Here is a 13,872-nt window from a genome sequence, read left to right on the forward strand (position 1 = left end):
AACCGGGTAACCCTCCTTTCCCCGAAATCCACACGGCCTCGCTCCTCTCCAGGCTCCTTCCCTGGCAGCCTTGTTTCTGTTCCTTGTTTCACTGACGTTGCCTGCTATGCCCCCGGGGTAGCCGGAGGGTCAGCAGGTCCCCAAGCCTCTGCTGGTGGTCTGTTCTCAGAATTCCCCCCGGGCATTGTGGATGCTGGGAAAGGCAGGACAGCAGAGGCCCGAAAGATGTGGCTGGAGGAGCAGGGCATGATCCTGAAGCAGACGTTCTGGTGAGATCCCGGGCTGTGGGCAGAGTGGGAGGGTGGCGGGAGACAGAGGGGCGGCAGGCTCAGCCCTGAGGGCCACGTGTGACGTGGCAGGTGACAGTGACTATATCGTGGGGCAGGTGACAGAGCAGGGGTAGTGATCCAGACGAGATTGGTGCTGGGCATGAGGCAGGGGACCGTGTTAGGACCAGGGACATGGGAACAGGGAGCAGGGAGGGGTGCTGGCCGCAGGTGCGTGCAGCAGACATCTGAGAGCTCCCAGTGAGACCGCACATGCGCAGAGGCTGAGAGAACCAGAGCAGGGTTAGTGACCAACGCGGAATGAGGGGTTAGGACATCCATGGGGTGACAGTGAGGGCTCCAGGGAGGGGGGGCTTGGCCACAGCGAGGCGGTAAGTGCCCAGAGAGAATGTCAGCGGCAGGAGGGCCCAGGAGCATTTTTGCAGATGCCCTTGGGGCACCTGCCAATCCCCCACCATCCCGGCCAGGGCCAGGGCAGCGGTCTCCACTCTGCCTACGGGGGGGATCTATAAACTGGGGCTCCCTGGCCTGCCCCCAGCCAGCTCCGTCAGACTCTTGAGAGGCAGGGCCTGGTCTTGGAGAAATTTCTGAATCCATCCTTGAGGGGTTCTAATGTGTAGCTCAGGTAGAGGGCCCCTGGTCTCCTGGTGACAGGGAGGGGTGACAGCAGGCCCAGAGCAGGGGAGACGGAGCGACGTGCAGTGGTGCTGAGTGGGGCAGTGTGACAGACGGCCAGAGTCGGGGATGTGGAGGAGTTGGGGACGGGTGCGAGCAGACCCCCGGACGAGGGGAAAGACTGGCAGAAGCACAGTTTGCAGCCAGAGCACAGGGTTTCCAGGCTGCCAGAGTTCTGGAAAGACAGCTGCCGGCTCATGTTTGCCTCTGCCCCAGTGAGGTGCCCGACCTGGACCGGATCATCCCTGTGCTGCTGGAGCATGGCCTGGAGCACCTCCCAGAGCATTGCAAGCTGAGCCCAGGTACCAAGCCACTGGGTGGGGGGCAAAGGGCATGGGGCAGGGTTTGGGGGACCTGCCCTCCTGCACGCTCCGCACCCTCCTCCTGGCATAGCTTCCTCTGTCCCGCCAAGAACCTGCAGATTCCTCCTCTTGCCTCCAAAACTGAATCCTGTTTCCTGTGCTGAAACCCACCCGTCTTCTGTTTGGAGTCCCAGTCGGATGAGGCGGGGTGGGGGTTAAATGCTGGAACAGAGTTATTACGCTAAAAGGCAGTAGATTGGGCCAGACAGAATCTTTTTCTCACACGTAAGAGTCCAGAGGAAGGCAGGTGATCAGGGAGGACACCGTGGCTGGGCTCCAGGGATCCCCTCTCCCCTCACTGGGGACTGAGTTTCCTCTGTTCCGTCACTTTATTGTCTCAAGGTTTTCACCTTAAGGTGCGTGACCAGAGGTGGCTCAGGTTTCTAGATCATAGAAGAGGGAGAGAGAGAAGAGGGGTGAGGGCGTGACCCAGACCTTGCACTTAGCACTCCCCATGCATCCTAACCGGCATCCTAATCACAAGGACTTCCCTTCCTGCAGGGGAGGCTGTGAGTGTCCCAAGCTGGGAGGCCAGGTGAGGGCGTGTTCTCCCTGGGACACAGCCAGCTGTCTCTGCCACACACACCCCCATCCCACACACCCCCATCCCACACATTGCTGGCGCCTCCCCCAGCTTACTCTCTCACTCCGCCCTCCCAGGGGTTCCCCTGAAACCGATGCTGGCACACCCCACCCGCGGAGTCAGCGAGGTCCTGAAACGCTTCGAGGAGGCAGCTTTCACCTGCGAGTACAAATATGATGGGCAGAGGGCACAGGTAGGGGGGCGGGCGCACCCCTGCAGCAGGAGGGAAGGTGCCCAGGAGTGGGGTCTGTGGGCGACTCAGACCTGAACTCAGACTGTGTCCTGCCACAAACTGCCCGTGCGACCTCACACTTCTCAGGCCTTGGTTTCCACCTTCACATAGTGGCTGTGTCAGTAACCACCGCGAGGGCTTACTGGAAGTCAGTTTGATTGGACAAAATCGTCCAGATCTCTGAGCCACAGCAGTGGGAATTGAAGCAATGTTGGCTTTGCCCGCCCGTGCCCTGTGGTTGGGGTTGTTCACTGTACCAGCCGTGGTGGGAGGCCCCTCCTTAGCCCACAGTGTGCTGGCTATGTACGAGGGTGTCCCCACCCTGCAGTCAGGGACATCCTTGCTTGGGTCTGTAAGGATGCTTGTCGTGCTCATCATGGGGGCAGATGAGCGCATGTGGCAGGTGATGCTTGGTGCTCTGAGGCCCTAGAAGCAGCGAACGAGACAGATGGATCTTCAAACTGTGATACTGAAAAAATAAGAAACAAAAGGATTTATAGTAGCAGCAGTGATCTTGAAAATACATATGTGTTTTAAGTCACATATGCTGTATCTAGCACACATGCAGTTGTCGTACGAGTAAAACAACATATTCGTAGGTCTGCTTAAGGACTGTGACCAGGCTCTGTATGAAAACACAATACATTCAGATATTTATGGTTTAACACTCAGGCAAATCCGCATAGACAGAGCAAGACACCGGAACCTCCAGGGTCGGGGGCGGGGGGTCTGTGGGTAGTGAGGATGCGGAAGGATATGGCAGGGGCTTCCATGAACGGGTGGGAGGCGCCATGTGGATGGAGGAGATGACTTCCTCCAGTCTCTGCACTGATTCCTCCTCCAGAGCTTCTGGAACCTTCTGCCGGTGAAGGTAGGGCTAGGGCCAGCTGGGATAGGCCAGGCTCTGAGTCCCCCTCCCCTCTCCCACTGCCTCAGATCCATGTCCTGGAAGGCGGGGAGGTGAAGATCTTCAGCAGGAATCAGGAAGACAATACCAGCAAGTACCCGGACATCATCAGCCGCATCCCCAAGGTGGGCATCTGCCGGAGTTGTGCAGTAGTGTTCCTTTGAGGGAAAAGAAGTCCTCCCAGTGGAGATGAAGAGTAAGGACAGGCATTCGAGCATGATTAGCATTTGCAAAGGCCCTGTGGTTGGAGGGGCCTAGCCAGTCCATAAAATAAGAGAGACTGGCCTGCTGGGGTGCAGAGTCTGGGAGGGCCAGAGGCTGACCCAGGAGAGCCCCCACAGCTTTGGGGAGCTGGAGATGGTTTTTAGCAGGGATGCACTGCGATCAGACTTGGGGTTTGCTCAGAGCACCCTGACTGCTGTGAGGAGAGTGGGTTACACACAGGGTCCATGCAGGAGCAGGGAGACTGGTAGCATGATGTGGCCTTGGCTGGACTGGGCTCAGTAAGATGGGGGACTGGTGGTGGCTTAGAGATTTCAGAGAGGAGTGGACAAGTTCCCGGAGAACTGACAAAGGCCACTGGGTTTCCAACTTATGGGACCAAGTAGTAAGTCTCAGAAAAGTTTGTTTTTCCCTTCCTATGGGCATTGAGGGTGTGTATTCATACATGCGTCTCTAAGTTGGCATCAGTTCATCGGTGGATCTCGAGAGCTGTGGAAGGAAAAGAACATTTGTTTTTCTGGGCCTGTCTTTTGCCCTCATCTCCTACCTCTTAGTAGTCCCAGCTCTCTCTTTTCACCTTTCAGATTAAACTCCCATCAGTCACATCCTTCATCCTGGACACAGAAGCCGTGGCTTGGGACCGGGAAAAGAAGCAGATCCAGCCATTCCAAGTGCTTACCACCCGCAAACGCAAGGTAGCCTCCATTCCCCTCTGCTGCCTGCCATAGTCACACACTTTCTCCTCTTCCTCCCAGCCCTGCCCCGACCCCAGAAGAACAGAGTGTCCACTGGGATGTGGTTCTTGCTGCCTTTTACAGGGTGGCTGCCACAGCTCCAGCCATTGCATTCTCATCCCAGCATGCCAAGTACAAAGGGGGAAGAGCCCTTTTCCTATGTCTCTGTTTCATCGTGAAAGATCAGTTCCAGGAGGCCTCCCCACAGTCTGTGCCCCGCAAACTTCTTTTCCCTCAATGGCCCGAACTCTGTCCCATCAACACCATTAGCTTGTAGCTAATGTACAGGGAGGCTGGGAGAGCAAATATTTGACAAAGGGGAGTGAAGTTGTTGGGATTAGCTAAGAGCCATCACGGTGCAGAGCCTGGAGCCGGGAGCATTGTCACCCTCACGGGTGTGTGGCCTGTTGGCTGGAGAGAAGGGGAGAGTGGTAGGTGACAGGTGTCTGCCTGGGGCATGGTGGGAGGCACACTGACCATGCCCCTGTCTCCATCCCCCACCCCTGCTTTCCCCTCTGTGCCAACCCAGGAGGTGGATGCAGCAGAAATCCAAGTGCAGGTGTGTCTGTATGCCTTCGACCTCATCTACCTCAATGGACAGGTGAGTTCCGGCTGTGGGTCTGGGGGCAGGTGGGGGCTGTGTGTGAGCTTGGGAGCCAGAGGTCTGTGGGGCCACACTCAGGCAGCAGTTCTCAAAGTGTGGCCTGAGGACCCCTGAGGGTATCTCCAGGACCCTCGCAGGGGAGTCTGTGAGGCCCCACCCACCTTCCCCAGCTCCGCAGCTGGGCGAGGCCAAGTTTCCCCGCGAGGCCACCATCTGAGTGCACATGCACACGTGAGAGCCCAGCTCCATTAACAGCCAGACATGGAAGAGTTTGCACAAACATAAACTAATGCCACCTGTTCCCTAATTTTCCCTAACGCGGGCACATTTCATAAAAATTTGTTGTTGGGTTAACATATGGGAGGCGTTGATTTTAAATGAATTAACAAACGCCCAGATTTCTCACTTTTCACGTAGCCAGTATAAACACGCGATTTCGTCGCGGGTACTCCGTCGCTGCTCTGGTACATATCCAGAGATGTAACCCACATATACTCAAGCTGTCTGGAGTCGGGGGTGTCCCGAGACTGGAAAGTTTGCCAACTACTGCTCTGGGGCTGGGGTAAGAATCGGAAGCCAGACCACCTCTTTTTACATCCCAGCTCTCCCTTCCTGGGTGTGCAGCCACAGGCCAGTGACCTAGCCTCTCAGGGCCTCCGTTTCCTTATCACTACTGGGATCAATCACCAGAGTCTCCCCTTAGGAGAGTCTCAGAGTGAATCTGGACGCAGAACAGATGAGTCTGGGCTGTTGAGATAAGTTCCATGCCCTTGCAGGGATGGAAGAGAACAGAAGGAGTGAGCTCCCCATCTCAGGAAGCATCCTACCTCAGCCTGGTGGAGGAGGGCCATGCCTCCCCTGGGGCTGGATGGGCGAGAGCTAGGTGACTTCTTCCCGCAGCCTGCCCGATGGTTTGTAAGAACAAGGCTTCCTGCCAGATTCAGCTTGGAATCGGTTTGCTTGGTTTCCAGCAGGGCTGTTCTGAAATCAGGGGAGTGCACAGAACATGAAAGGGGGCAGTTAATAAGGTCACAGAGAGTAGATTAACTTCCAGAAGGTTGGCAAGTCTGTTTCGCCATATAAAGCAAACAGTGTTCTCCCACGAGTGGATCTGGTCTCAGAGCTCGGCAGACGAAGGCCTGTGGGCCCGATCTGTCTCAGCCTTTTTTGTCTGTAAAGGTTTGATGCTCCTGTCCTCTGACTTCTGCCCAATAGCCCACAGTTGAGCGGTTGCAACAGAGGCCAAGTAGCCCACAGACCCGGGAATATTTACTGTCTGGTTCTTTGTAGGACAGGGCTGCTGACCCCTGGATGAAAATGCAACACATTCTCAGAAACACATTGAGGTTACATCCCTGTGGTCGTTGGCTTCCTTCTGGCTCTGTTCAGCCGGTGTTGAATGAGGAACCGTAGCCCTAATAACAGGAGTCTGTTCCCGTCTCCAGTCCCCGCGCCGCTCTTGACCTGCCCTTGAAATTGGTCCTTTCCCTTCTCAAAATCCTGGTGCCGGCATGGTTCCTCCCTGTCCAGCCGGTCCATCGGGAGCTGTGCAGTGGCTGGTGACTCTCGGGTGTCCTGTCTGTCCCAGGCCCCGGCTTCTTCTCATCCACAGTGATGTCCCTTTGTCTCTCTCTTCCTGCCCCACCCCCAACCCAGTCCCTGGTGCGCGAGCCACTTTCCCGACGCCGGCAGCTGCTCCGGGAGAACTTTGTGCAGACGGAGGGCGAGTTTGTCTTCGCCACTTCCCTGGACACCAAGGACACGGAGCAGATCGCCGAGTTCTTGGAGCAGTCTGTGAAAGGTGAGGGTGTCTGGGGCCGGCCGCCGTGTGCGTCCCGCATTCCTGCCCGCCCCAGCCCCAGTGCCTTCTGCAAGCTGGCTGTCCTGAGCCGCGGCTTCACAAAGGCCCCTTGTCCCTATCTCCCTCAGACTCCTGTGAGGGGCTGATGGTGAAAACCCTGGATGTCGACGCCACCTACGAGATCGCCAAGAGGTCACACAACTGGCTCAAGGTGAGCTGGCCCGGCTGCCCTTCCCACATCTGGCGATCTTTCCACACCGGGTTCCAGCCCCCACCTCACCCCATGGGTCTCGGTCCTGCCTGGCTCTCAGTCCAGCCAGCCTGAGGCCGCCCCTCTAAGCACTGCCCCCACCTGAGCTCCATGGAGCTACATGACGTTTCTGTTCTCTGCGTGGGCCGTCTGGGTTGAGTGGGGACAGCAAGAAGGGAGTCAGCCAGGCCGTAGATGAGATGACATCGGGGTCGATGAGCATCGTGAAGAAAGCAAGTCGAGGTCAGGGGCCAGCGAGGATCTTGCAGTGCTCTGGTCATGGGGTCTGGTCTGATCCTCTCCCGAGCTGATGCTTGGGTCAGGACACGGATGACAGGAAAGGGTCAGCTGCCTGGAAATCTGGGACAGAGTATCTAGGAGAAGGGTGGAGGGAACAAGTGCAAAGGCCCTGAGGTCGAAACAAGCAGGGAACGAGGCCTTTGAGGTGTGAGGTGAGTTCGGGGTGGAGAGCAGCTCAGATCAGACAGCACTTTGGGGTTGTTATAAAATACTCTGGGTTTCCCTTTAATGGTTTTGAGAAACCAGTGAGGTTTTAAGCAGGAAGTCCCATGGTCTGATTATCATTTTGCACAAGATATCTGGCTGGCCGTGAATGGCAGATGGTGGGGGGTGGTGCTGGGCAGAGCAGGTGCCTGTGGGCAGGCACTTTCGCATCCGCTCTGGAAATCCAGAAGCTCCTCCCGCGGCCAGTTTCAGCCCGGCGGCCGTCCTCGGCCTCTGCGGGAGCTCTCCCTAGACTCACGCCAGCCCCGGCTCCACCAACCGCGGAGCCTCCAGCAGCGAGGTCCGCCCCTTGGCAGCGTCCCCTCACCTCCTGCCTTACCTTCCCAGCTGAAGAAGGACTACCTCGATGGTGTGGGCGACACCCTGGACCTCGTGGTGATCGGCGCCTACCTGGGCCGTGGCAAGCGGGCCGGCCGCTATGGGGGCTTCCTGCTGGCTGCCTACGACGAGGAGAGTGAGGAGCTCCAGGCCATATGCAAGGTGCGGGGAGGCAGGAGGGAAGTAGGGTCCACTCAGCCTGGGGAGTGACGTGGGGGGGGGGGGGGGAACAAAGAGGCTCTCATGCCGTGTGTAGGATTATTTTTTTTCTAGGTTTTGTGTGCTTTTTCTGATCCTGTAAGTAACACTTGCTTCACGTAGAGAAATGCACTGTCATAGAGAAAGTTTTAAGGAAGCTACGTCAAGAATCGAGTTCAGCTGCGGGTGAGGATAGCTGACGAGGGTCTTACATTTCTCTCACGTAAGGAGAAGTCTGAAGGGGGGGGGGCAGGTGGCTCTCCGATGTCACTGGGGACCCAGGCTTCTCCCCCATGCACAGGGGTTTGATCATGGGCTTCCAACCTCATCTTCATAATGTGGCTGCAGGAGCTCCAGCCTTCATGGCCGTGCACGCTCTAGGCAGCAGGAAGGAGGAAGGCCTTGAGCAGAGGGATATGTCCCCTGTATCAGCCTCAGCCAGTGAGCAGCTTTTGTGGCTTGGGCCAGAATTCTGCTCCTTGGCCCTCCCCCATGCACAGGGCAGCTTGGAAAATGCGGTGGTCTGGGTTTTTGTTTAAAGCTACGCACATTGTTAACCCAACAAACGTGAGGCTTTTGCCACGGAAACAGCATAAACTGTTACCCACAACTCCAATGCTTAGAAATAACCACTAGTAAGAAAAAATGTTTTTAAAGATTTTATTTATTTGACAGAGAGAGAGAACCCAAGCACAGGGAGTGAGAGAGGGAGAAGCAGGCTTCCCACAGAGCAGAGAGCCCAATGTGGGGCTCGATCCCAGGACCCTGGAATCATGACCTGAGCCAAAGACTGATGCTTAACCAACTGAGCCACCCAGGCACCCCAACCACTAATAAAATTTGAGGGACTGTCTTATTAACACCTTTACAAAGCTGTGATCTTTGTATAACAGTAATTTTTTCCCCTGCTTTTTGTCCTAGAAATACCGTGTTTTAAATGTCATCAGATACATTTAAGTAACATAGTGATAAAAGATGTTAGACCGTTTGCCCTTGTCTTTAGGACTTCTAGAAGCACAACTCGAATGTGTTAAACTTAAAAATAAAACGGTCCTTTATTTTACCAGCAAAAATGGGTTTATTCAGAAATAACAGAGAATTGCAGTTGGGGACGTGCAAGCTGTGGTGAAACCATGGGCTCATCCCATGAAGGAGAGGAATGTTATTTTATGGAACAGAAAGAGGCAGGGGAAGGGGTTGTTTTGAACAAAAGTTCACTGGAGAGGAAAAAGAATAAAGGACCAACCTGGGGTGGGGTGGGGACTACTTCTCTGAGGGCTAAGTGGCTGGGGTGGTTGCTTTCTCCTCAGAGAGCAAAATCTGTCTTTCCCTGCGGGGGCCTCTACCCTGGGAGCCCATCATGGAGGCTTGGGCTGGCCTCTGTCATGGCCAGTCCTTCCTGTAACTCATGATCAGGGGCCTCCCTCAACCAGCCCCTGACCCTGCATTAGTGAGGTGACCTGGGATTTTTCACAAACACTTGTGGAAGAGTGTTCCAAGAGATGGGTGCGCTCCGCGCAGCTGGCCGGGTCCCTCGTGGCCAGCGTGGCTCTCACGAGTGACTCCGCACCGCACAAGGTGCTTAGCCCCAGGGAGCCATGGCAGAGGTGGCCTTACCCGTTCGGATGTATCGCGGGGCACAAGCCCGGCTCTGGCTCACACTCTCGACCCACGACAGTGTTCTGGAAGAGCTCTGTGCCAGAGAAACCACCGAAGGCTCTCGACACACGGAGGGCTTTCCGGTTGGCATTTCCTATCTGTGGTTTGGAGACGTGCATCTTGCCATGTCTGCCGGCAGCCGAGTTTTTGTTAGGTTGGACAACGTGGGTAGGTGAGGGAAAATCTTCGGCAGTGTGGAGATCGGAGAAGACAGCCTGCTCCGGGGCCAGTGGGCTATGGGCGAGCCTGGGGACCGGATGGAAGGAGCCAGGGCTTCTCCAGCAAGTGCCAAGTGATGGGTTGCGGGTGGGCAGGGGACCGCCGCTGGGAGAGGGGATCCCCATCCAGGCACCCCCACCCCCGGCACTTCCTCTGTGGTTTCCGTGGGTTCTGGCTTGGCCGGGGTAGGGTGGGGGCCTCCCCTGTGCAGAGCTGGGTCCTTGGCGGCAGGAGCCCCAGGCTGCACGGCTGAGCCACTGTCCTCCCCGCAGCTCGGAACCGGCTTCAGTGACGAGGAGCTGGAGGAGCACCACCACAGGCTCCAGGTGAGGGGCACAGCCTCGCCCCCTGTCGCCTTGTGTGTGCGCAAGGCTCTGGCCCTTCACCCTCATAGGGGCTGCAGGTGCTGGAACAGGCTCAGGAGACCCACATGTCCAGGTTCAAGTCCCAGCTCTGCCAACTGCTAGCCCAGGGTGTGGGTGAGGGAACCTCTGCTGCCCTGAGGGGAGGGGATAAGTCATGGGGAGCACTCTCGCGGGGGTCCCTGAGTCTGCCCTGAGTGAACCCCAACAGGACTGGGGAAGCCCCTAGTAATTGGGACTGTTGGTGGCACGGTCACAGGTATTTTGCGGGTACAACTCCCTTTCCTGTGCTCTCTCTGCTTCTGTGACAGTCTTCAGTTTTCTCTCTGTCTCTCTGGCTCTTTTGTTCATTACCCCCATCCCCGCCCAGGCTTTTCCCTTAAGACATGCCTGTGTCACCGTCTGTACTCGTGCCCCATTTTGTCCCCTTACCCGTCTCCCCGATCCCCAACCCCCAGCCTTGACTTGGAGACCCGAGACCCTGTCCTCACACCCACTGCCGTTGCCCGCAGGCCCTGGTGCTGCCCAGCCCGCGCCCCTATGTCCGGGTGGACGGCGCCGTGGCCCCTGACCACTGGCTGGACCCCAGCGCCGTATGGGAGGTGAAATGCGCTGACCTGTCCCTGTCCCCCATCTACCCCGCTGCCCGGGGCCTGGTAAGTAGCCGGGGCCCTGCGGGCCAAAGGCAGCAGGAGGGACCTGGGGTCAAGCTTCTGGATGGGAGATGGAGAGCAAGACGGGAGATGGAGCCCACGCCTGTGCCCGGGTTGTAGTAACTAGGAGAGCTTGAGCTCACATTTTTTGGGGCACCCAACAACGGGCTCCACGTCTCAATGTTAAAAAAAAAAAAGAGAGAGAGAAAGAAAGAAATTCCACAGGTGCAGAAAGTAGACACTGAAGTTATTTTCTTTAATACCAATAAGCTCACATTCGGCTCCTCAGTGTTTTTGAAAACACAGTTCTTCTGAATGTAAAGCTTGGGACACTTCCTGCTGGGCAGTGACGTTGGCTGGGGCCCATCTTTCCCGACCGTAATTCGTTTCCACGCTGCCAGGTTTTTAAATCCCCAGGCTGATCTCCCTGACCAGTGGCTCCGCCCCCCAGGCCAGCTCCACGGCGGGCCCGGCGCTTGGGAAGGCTTGAGTTCAAAATGTGTTTCCTTTTCAGTCCCCTCAGACTTCAGGCTCTAGCTAGCGTGTACCTCTCTGATTGGGAGTGGACTTAAAATTTAAAGGCAGAACTCGGGTTTGTTTTTTCACCCAAGATCTAGTTATTTTAGAGAGAGAGTGCAGGGGTTGGGGGTGCAGAGGGCGAGAATCCCAAGCAGACTCAGCCGAGCGCAGAGCTGGCTCAGGGCTTGACCTCACAACCCTGAGGTCGTGACCTGAGCCCTAAACCAAGCACTGGACGCTCAGCCGACTGAGCCCCCCAGGGCGCCCCAGAACTCGCCTTTTTACATCAAATTTCTGTCTTAACATTTCTCGCTCAGGCTCCCTGTTAGGCAGTCAGGGTCCCTCGGTGACAAGTAGCAGGAGCGGCGTAGACGGAGCTTCCGAGCGAAGCGGGCGCCCTGCTCGCAGGCCGGGCCCTGCCCCACACCTTCCCATGCTCACGAAGCACTGAGCGAGCCCGGCCTGCAGCTGGGTGGGGGTGGGTAGAGCCCCGGATCCGAGGGTGCTGGGCCGGGGTCACACAGCCCCTGAGCTGGGAGCTGGGATTCGAACTGTGCTGTCTGGTTCTCAAACCTACCCCGGGTCTCTGCTGCCCTGCCCCCGGGTGACAATAGGACGGCAGCCGAGGTCCCAGCTGCTGGCTCTTAAGCTGTCATTGTGCTCCAATGGAGCCCGTTGTTGGGTGCCCCAAAAAATGTGAGCTCAAGCTCTCCTAGTTACTACAAGTGCTTTATTTCCTTATTCGGTCTTGACAACCCGTTGCTTGGCCCCGTTGTATGGATCAGGAAACCGAGGCCAGAGGGCAGGCACGGGGAGGAGACCCGGGCTGGGGACCTGCTGCCGGGAGCGGCCTGTGGCCTGGACCCCAGGAGCATCTCCACCCTCGCCCCCTCCCCCAGGTGGATGGTGAGAAGGGGATCTCCCTTCGCTTCCCTCGGTTTATCCGCGTCCGTGAAGACAAGAAGCCAGAGGAGGCCACCACCAGCGCCCAGGTGAGGCCTCAGCCGGGGTGGGCTTGCCTGGCCACACCAGCTGCTCGGTGGAGGGTTCTGGAACTGAGGTTGGGGGGCAGCCCTGGGGCTTCTGAGCCCCTCCGCCACTGCCCGCTCTCTGCAGGTGGCCTCGCTGTACAGGAAGCAGAGTCAGATTCAGAATCAGCAGGGCGCGGATCTGGACTCCGACCCGGAAGATTTCTACTAGGCTCCTGCCCGCCCAGGGGCTGGGGGCCGAGGGCGCAGAGGGGCAGACACGCAGATGTCCTCTTGCTCGGCAGACCTGCTGTTGCGGTCGGGGGGGGTCTGGAGTGTCACACGTGTGCATGCGTGTGTGCGTCTATGTGTGTGTGTGTGTGTGTGTGAGGGGGATGGGTTAAGTGGGGTCTGGGATTTATTCGATCATTTTCTTCAATAAATAATTATTGAACACCCGGCGCTGTGTCAGGATGTGTGCTGGGCTCTGGGGTACAGCCCCAAGGAGCTCCCACATGGGTGGCATGTGACAGGCCCCATGCCAGCACCTTTCCATGCATTTCCATGGCGCTGGAAACATCTCATGTCCACACAGCCAAGCAGGACGGCCACTGGCCGTGCCCGACCACTGAGCCATGGTGTGTTTTATTTCATTTTCATGAATTTTCCTTTAAGCAGCCACATGCTATTAGGAGACAGCAGAGACATGCTACATGCTATTAGGAGACAGTAGGAGACAGCGGTGGCCTTGACCATAAATGTTAACTCCAGTAACCCGCAGCAGTCCTGCCAGGCAGGCAGTGGGGGGTGTAGGGCACAGAGCAGGGATTGGGCATCCAGGCCCGCACCGGGGTTCTAACCCAGCAGTCCGGCTCCAGACCCCATCCTCGTGGGAGACAGTCAGTGCAGTGACTGTGAGACCCCCTCCCCAGCTCTACGGCCCACCGACTGGGGACTGCTGATTCTGGGGTCTGAGCCGTGAGGTTTGGTCACCCATAGATCCCCAGCCCCGTGGTTCCCTTAGGCACAGAACCCAGTCTTCCTGAGGAAAGCAGGGCAGGGGGCATGCTCTTTCTCCCCCAACGCCTCTGCAGACACCCGAGAACACATGCACCCGAGCAGCTGTGGCCGCCTGGCCCTCTGCCAGGGCTGGGCGGGGAAGTCCTCATTCACCAAAGACCCGTGCAACAATTTTTATACCCCCATTTGACAGGTGGGGGCACTGAGGCAAAGGGATGGAAGTTAGTTTCCCTACATCCTCTATCTAGGAGACAGAGGGCCAGGATTCGGTCCAGGTGGTCTGCAGGAGGCCCTGTTCCCAGAGTGCCTCTTGGGGGGAGCCTCATGTGGCCCCTCGAGGGTGTGGAACCTAATCCCTCAAGCAGTGAAGGTCTGGAAGTGACAAGATCCTGCCAATGGCTGGAGATGCAGATGGTGAAGGGATGACCCTGGGGTGAGAGGTCCAGGGGCTGGGGGCAGCAGCTAGAACATCTTTCCTTGGTGCAATGCTTCTAGAACTTGTCGAGACCCATCAAGGGCAGAAGGTGCTCGGAGCGGAGTCCTGGGAAGTGTGTGCAGAGCAGGGGAGGGGACAGGAGCACTCATTCATTATTGTGCATGAATCGAATATATAATTTCGAATTGTCACATTACTGATGATGTTCATTTGAATCATTTGATGAAGATACGGTCTGCTCGGTGTCCCCCCTATAAAGCGATCCTCCTTTGCAATTAGCATATTGTAAGGGGTACCTTGTGCGATGTAAATAAATACTACCACACCTGGCACTCTTA

At 57.0% G+C, this 13,872-nt stretch overlaps 1 protein-coding gene across 2 annotated transcripts in view; it reads left to right on the forward strand.

Annotated features, from left to right (window-relative positions):
- The window catches only part of LIG1 (DNA ligase 1), a 38,386-nt gene extending 24,514 nt beyond the window's left edge, over nucleotides 1-13,872 (forward strand). For both annotated transcript variants that reach the window (XM_059383025.1, XM_059383024.1), the window contains 13 exons: nucleotides 170-269; nucleotides 1,179-1,264; nucleotides 1,985-2,100; nucleotides 3,076-3,171; nucleotides 3,853-3,963; nucleotides 4,532-4,603; nucleotides 6,263-6,407; nucleotides 6,536-6,618; nucleotides 7,510-7,662; nucleotides 9,849-9,902; nucleotides 10,451-10,594; nucleotides 12,010-12,102; nucleotides 12,227-13,872. In XM_059383025.1, the coding sequence (XP_059239008.1) occupies nucleotides 170-269; nucleotides 1,179-1,264; nucleotides 1,985-2,100; nucleotides 3,076-3,171; nucleotides 3,853-3,963; nucleotides 4,532-4,603; nucleotides 6,263-6,407; nucleotides 6,536-6,618; nucleotides 7,510-7,662; nucleotides 9,849-9,902; nucleotides 10,451-10,594; nucleotides 12,010-12,102; nucleotides 12,227-12,310 (1,337 nt within the window). In that variant the 3' untranslated portion in view covers nucleotides 12,311-13,872. The remainder of the gene's footprint in view (nucleotides 1-169; nucleotides 270-1,178; nucleotides 1,265-1,984; nucleotides 2,101-3,075; nucleotides 3,172-3,852; nucleotides 3,964-4,531; nucleotides 4,604-6,262; nucleotides 6,408-6,535; nucleotides 6,619-7,509; nucleotides 7,663-9,848; nucleotides 9,903-10,450; nucleotides 10,595-12,009; nucleotides 12,103-12,226) is intronic.

This window comes from Mustela nigripes, chromosome 17 (genome assembly GCF_022355385.1).
Source record: "Mustela nigripes isolate SB6536 chromosome 17, MUSNIG.SB6536, whole genome shotgun sequence".
NCBI lineage: Eukaryota > Metazoa > Chordata > Mammalia > Carnivora > Mustelidae > Mustela > Mustela nigripes.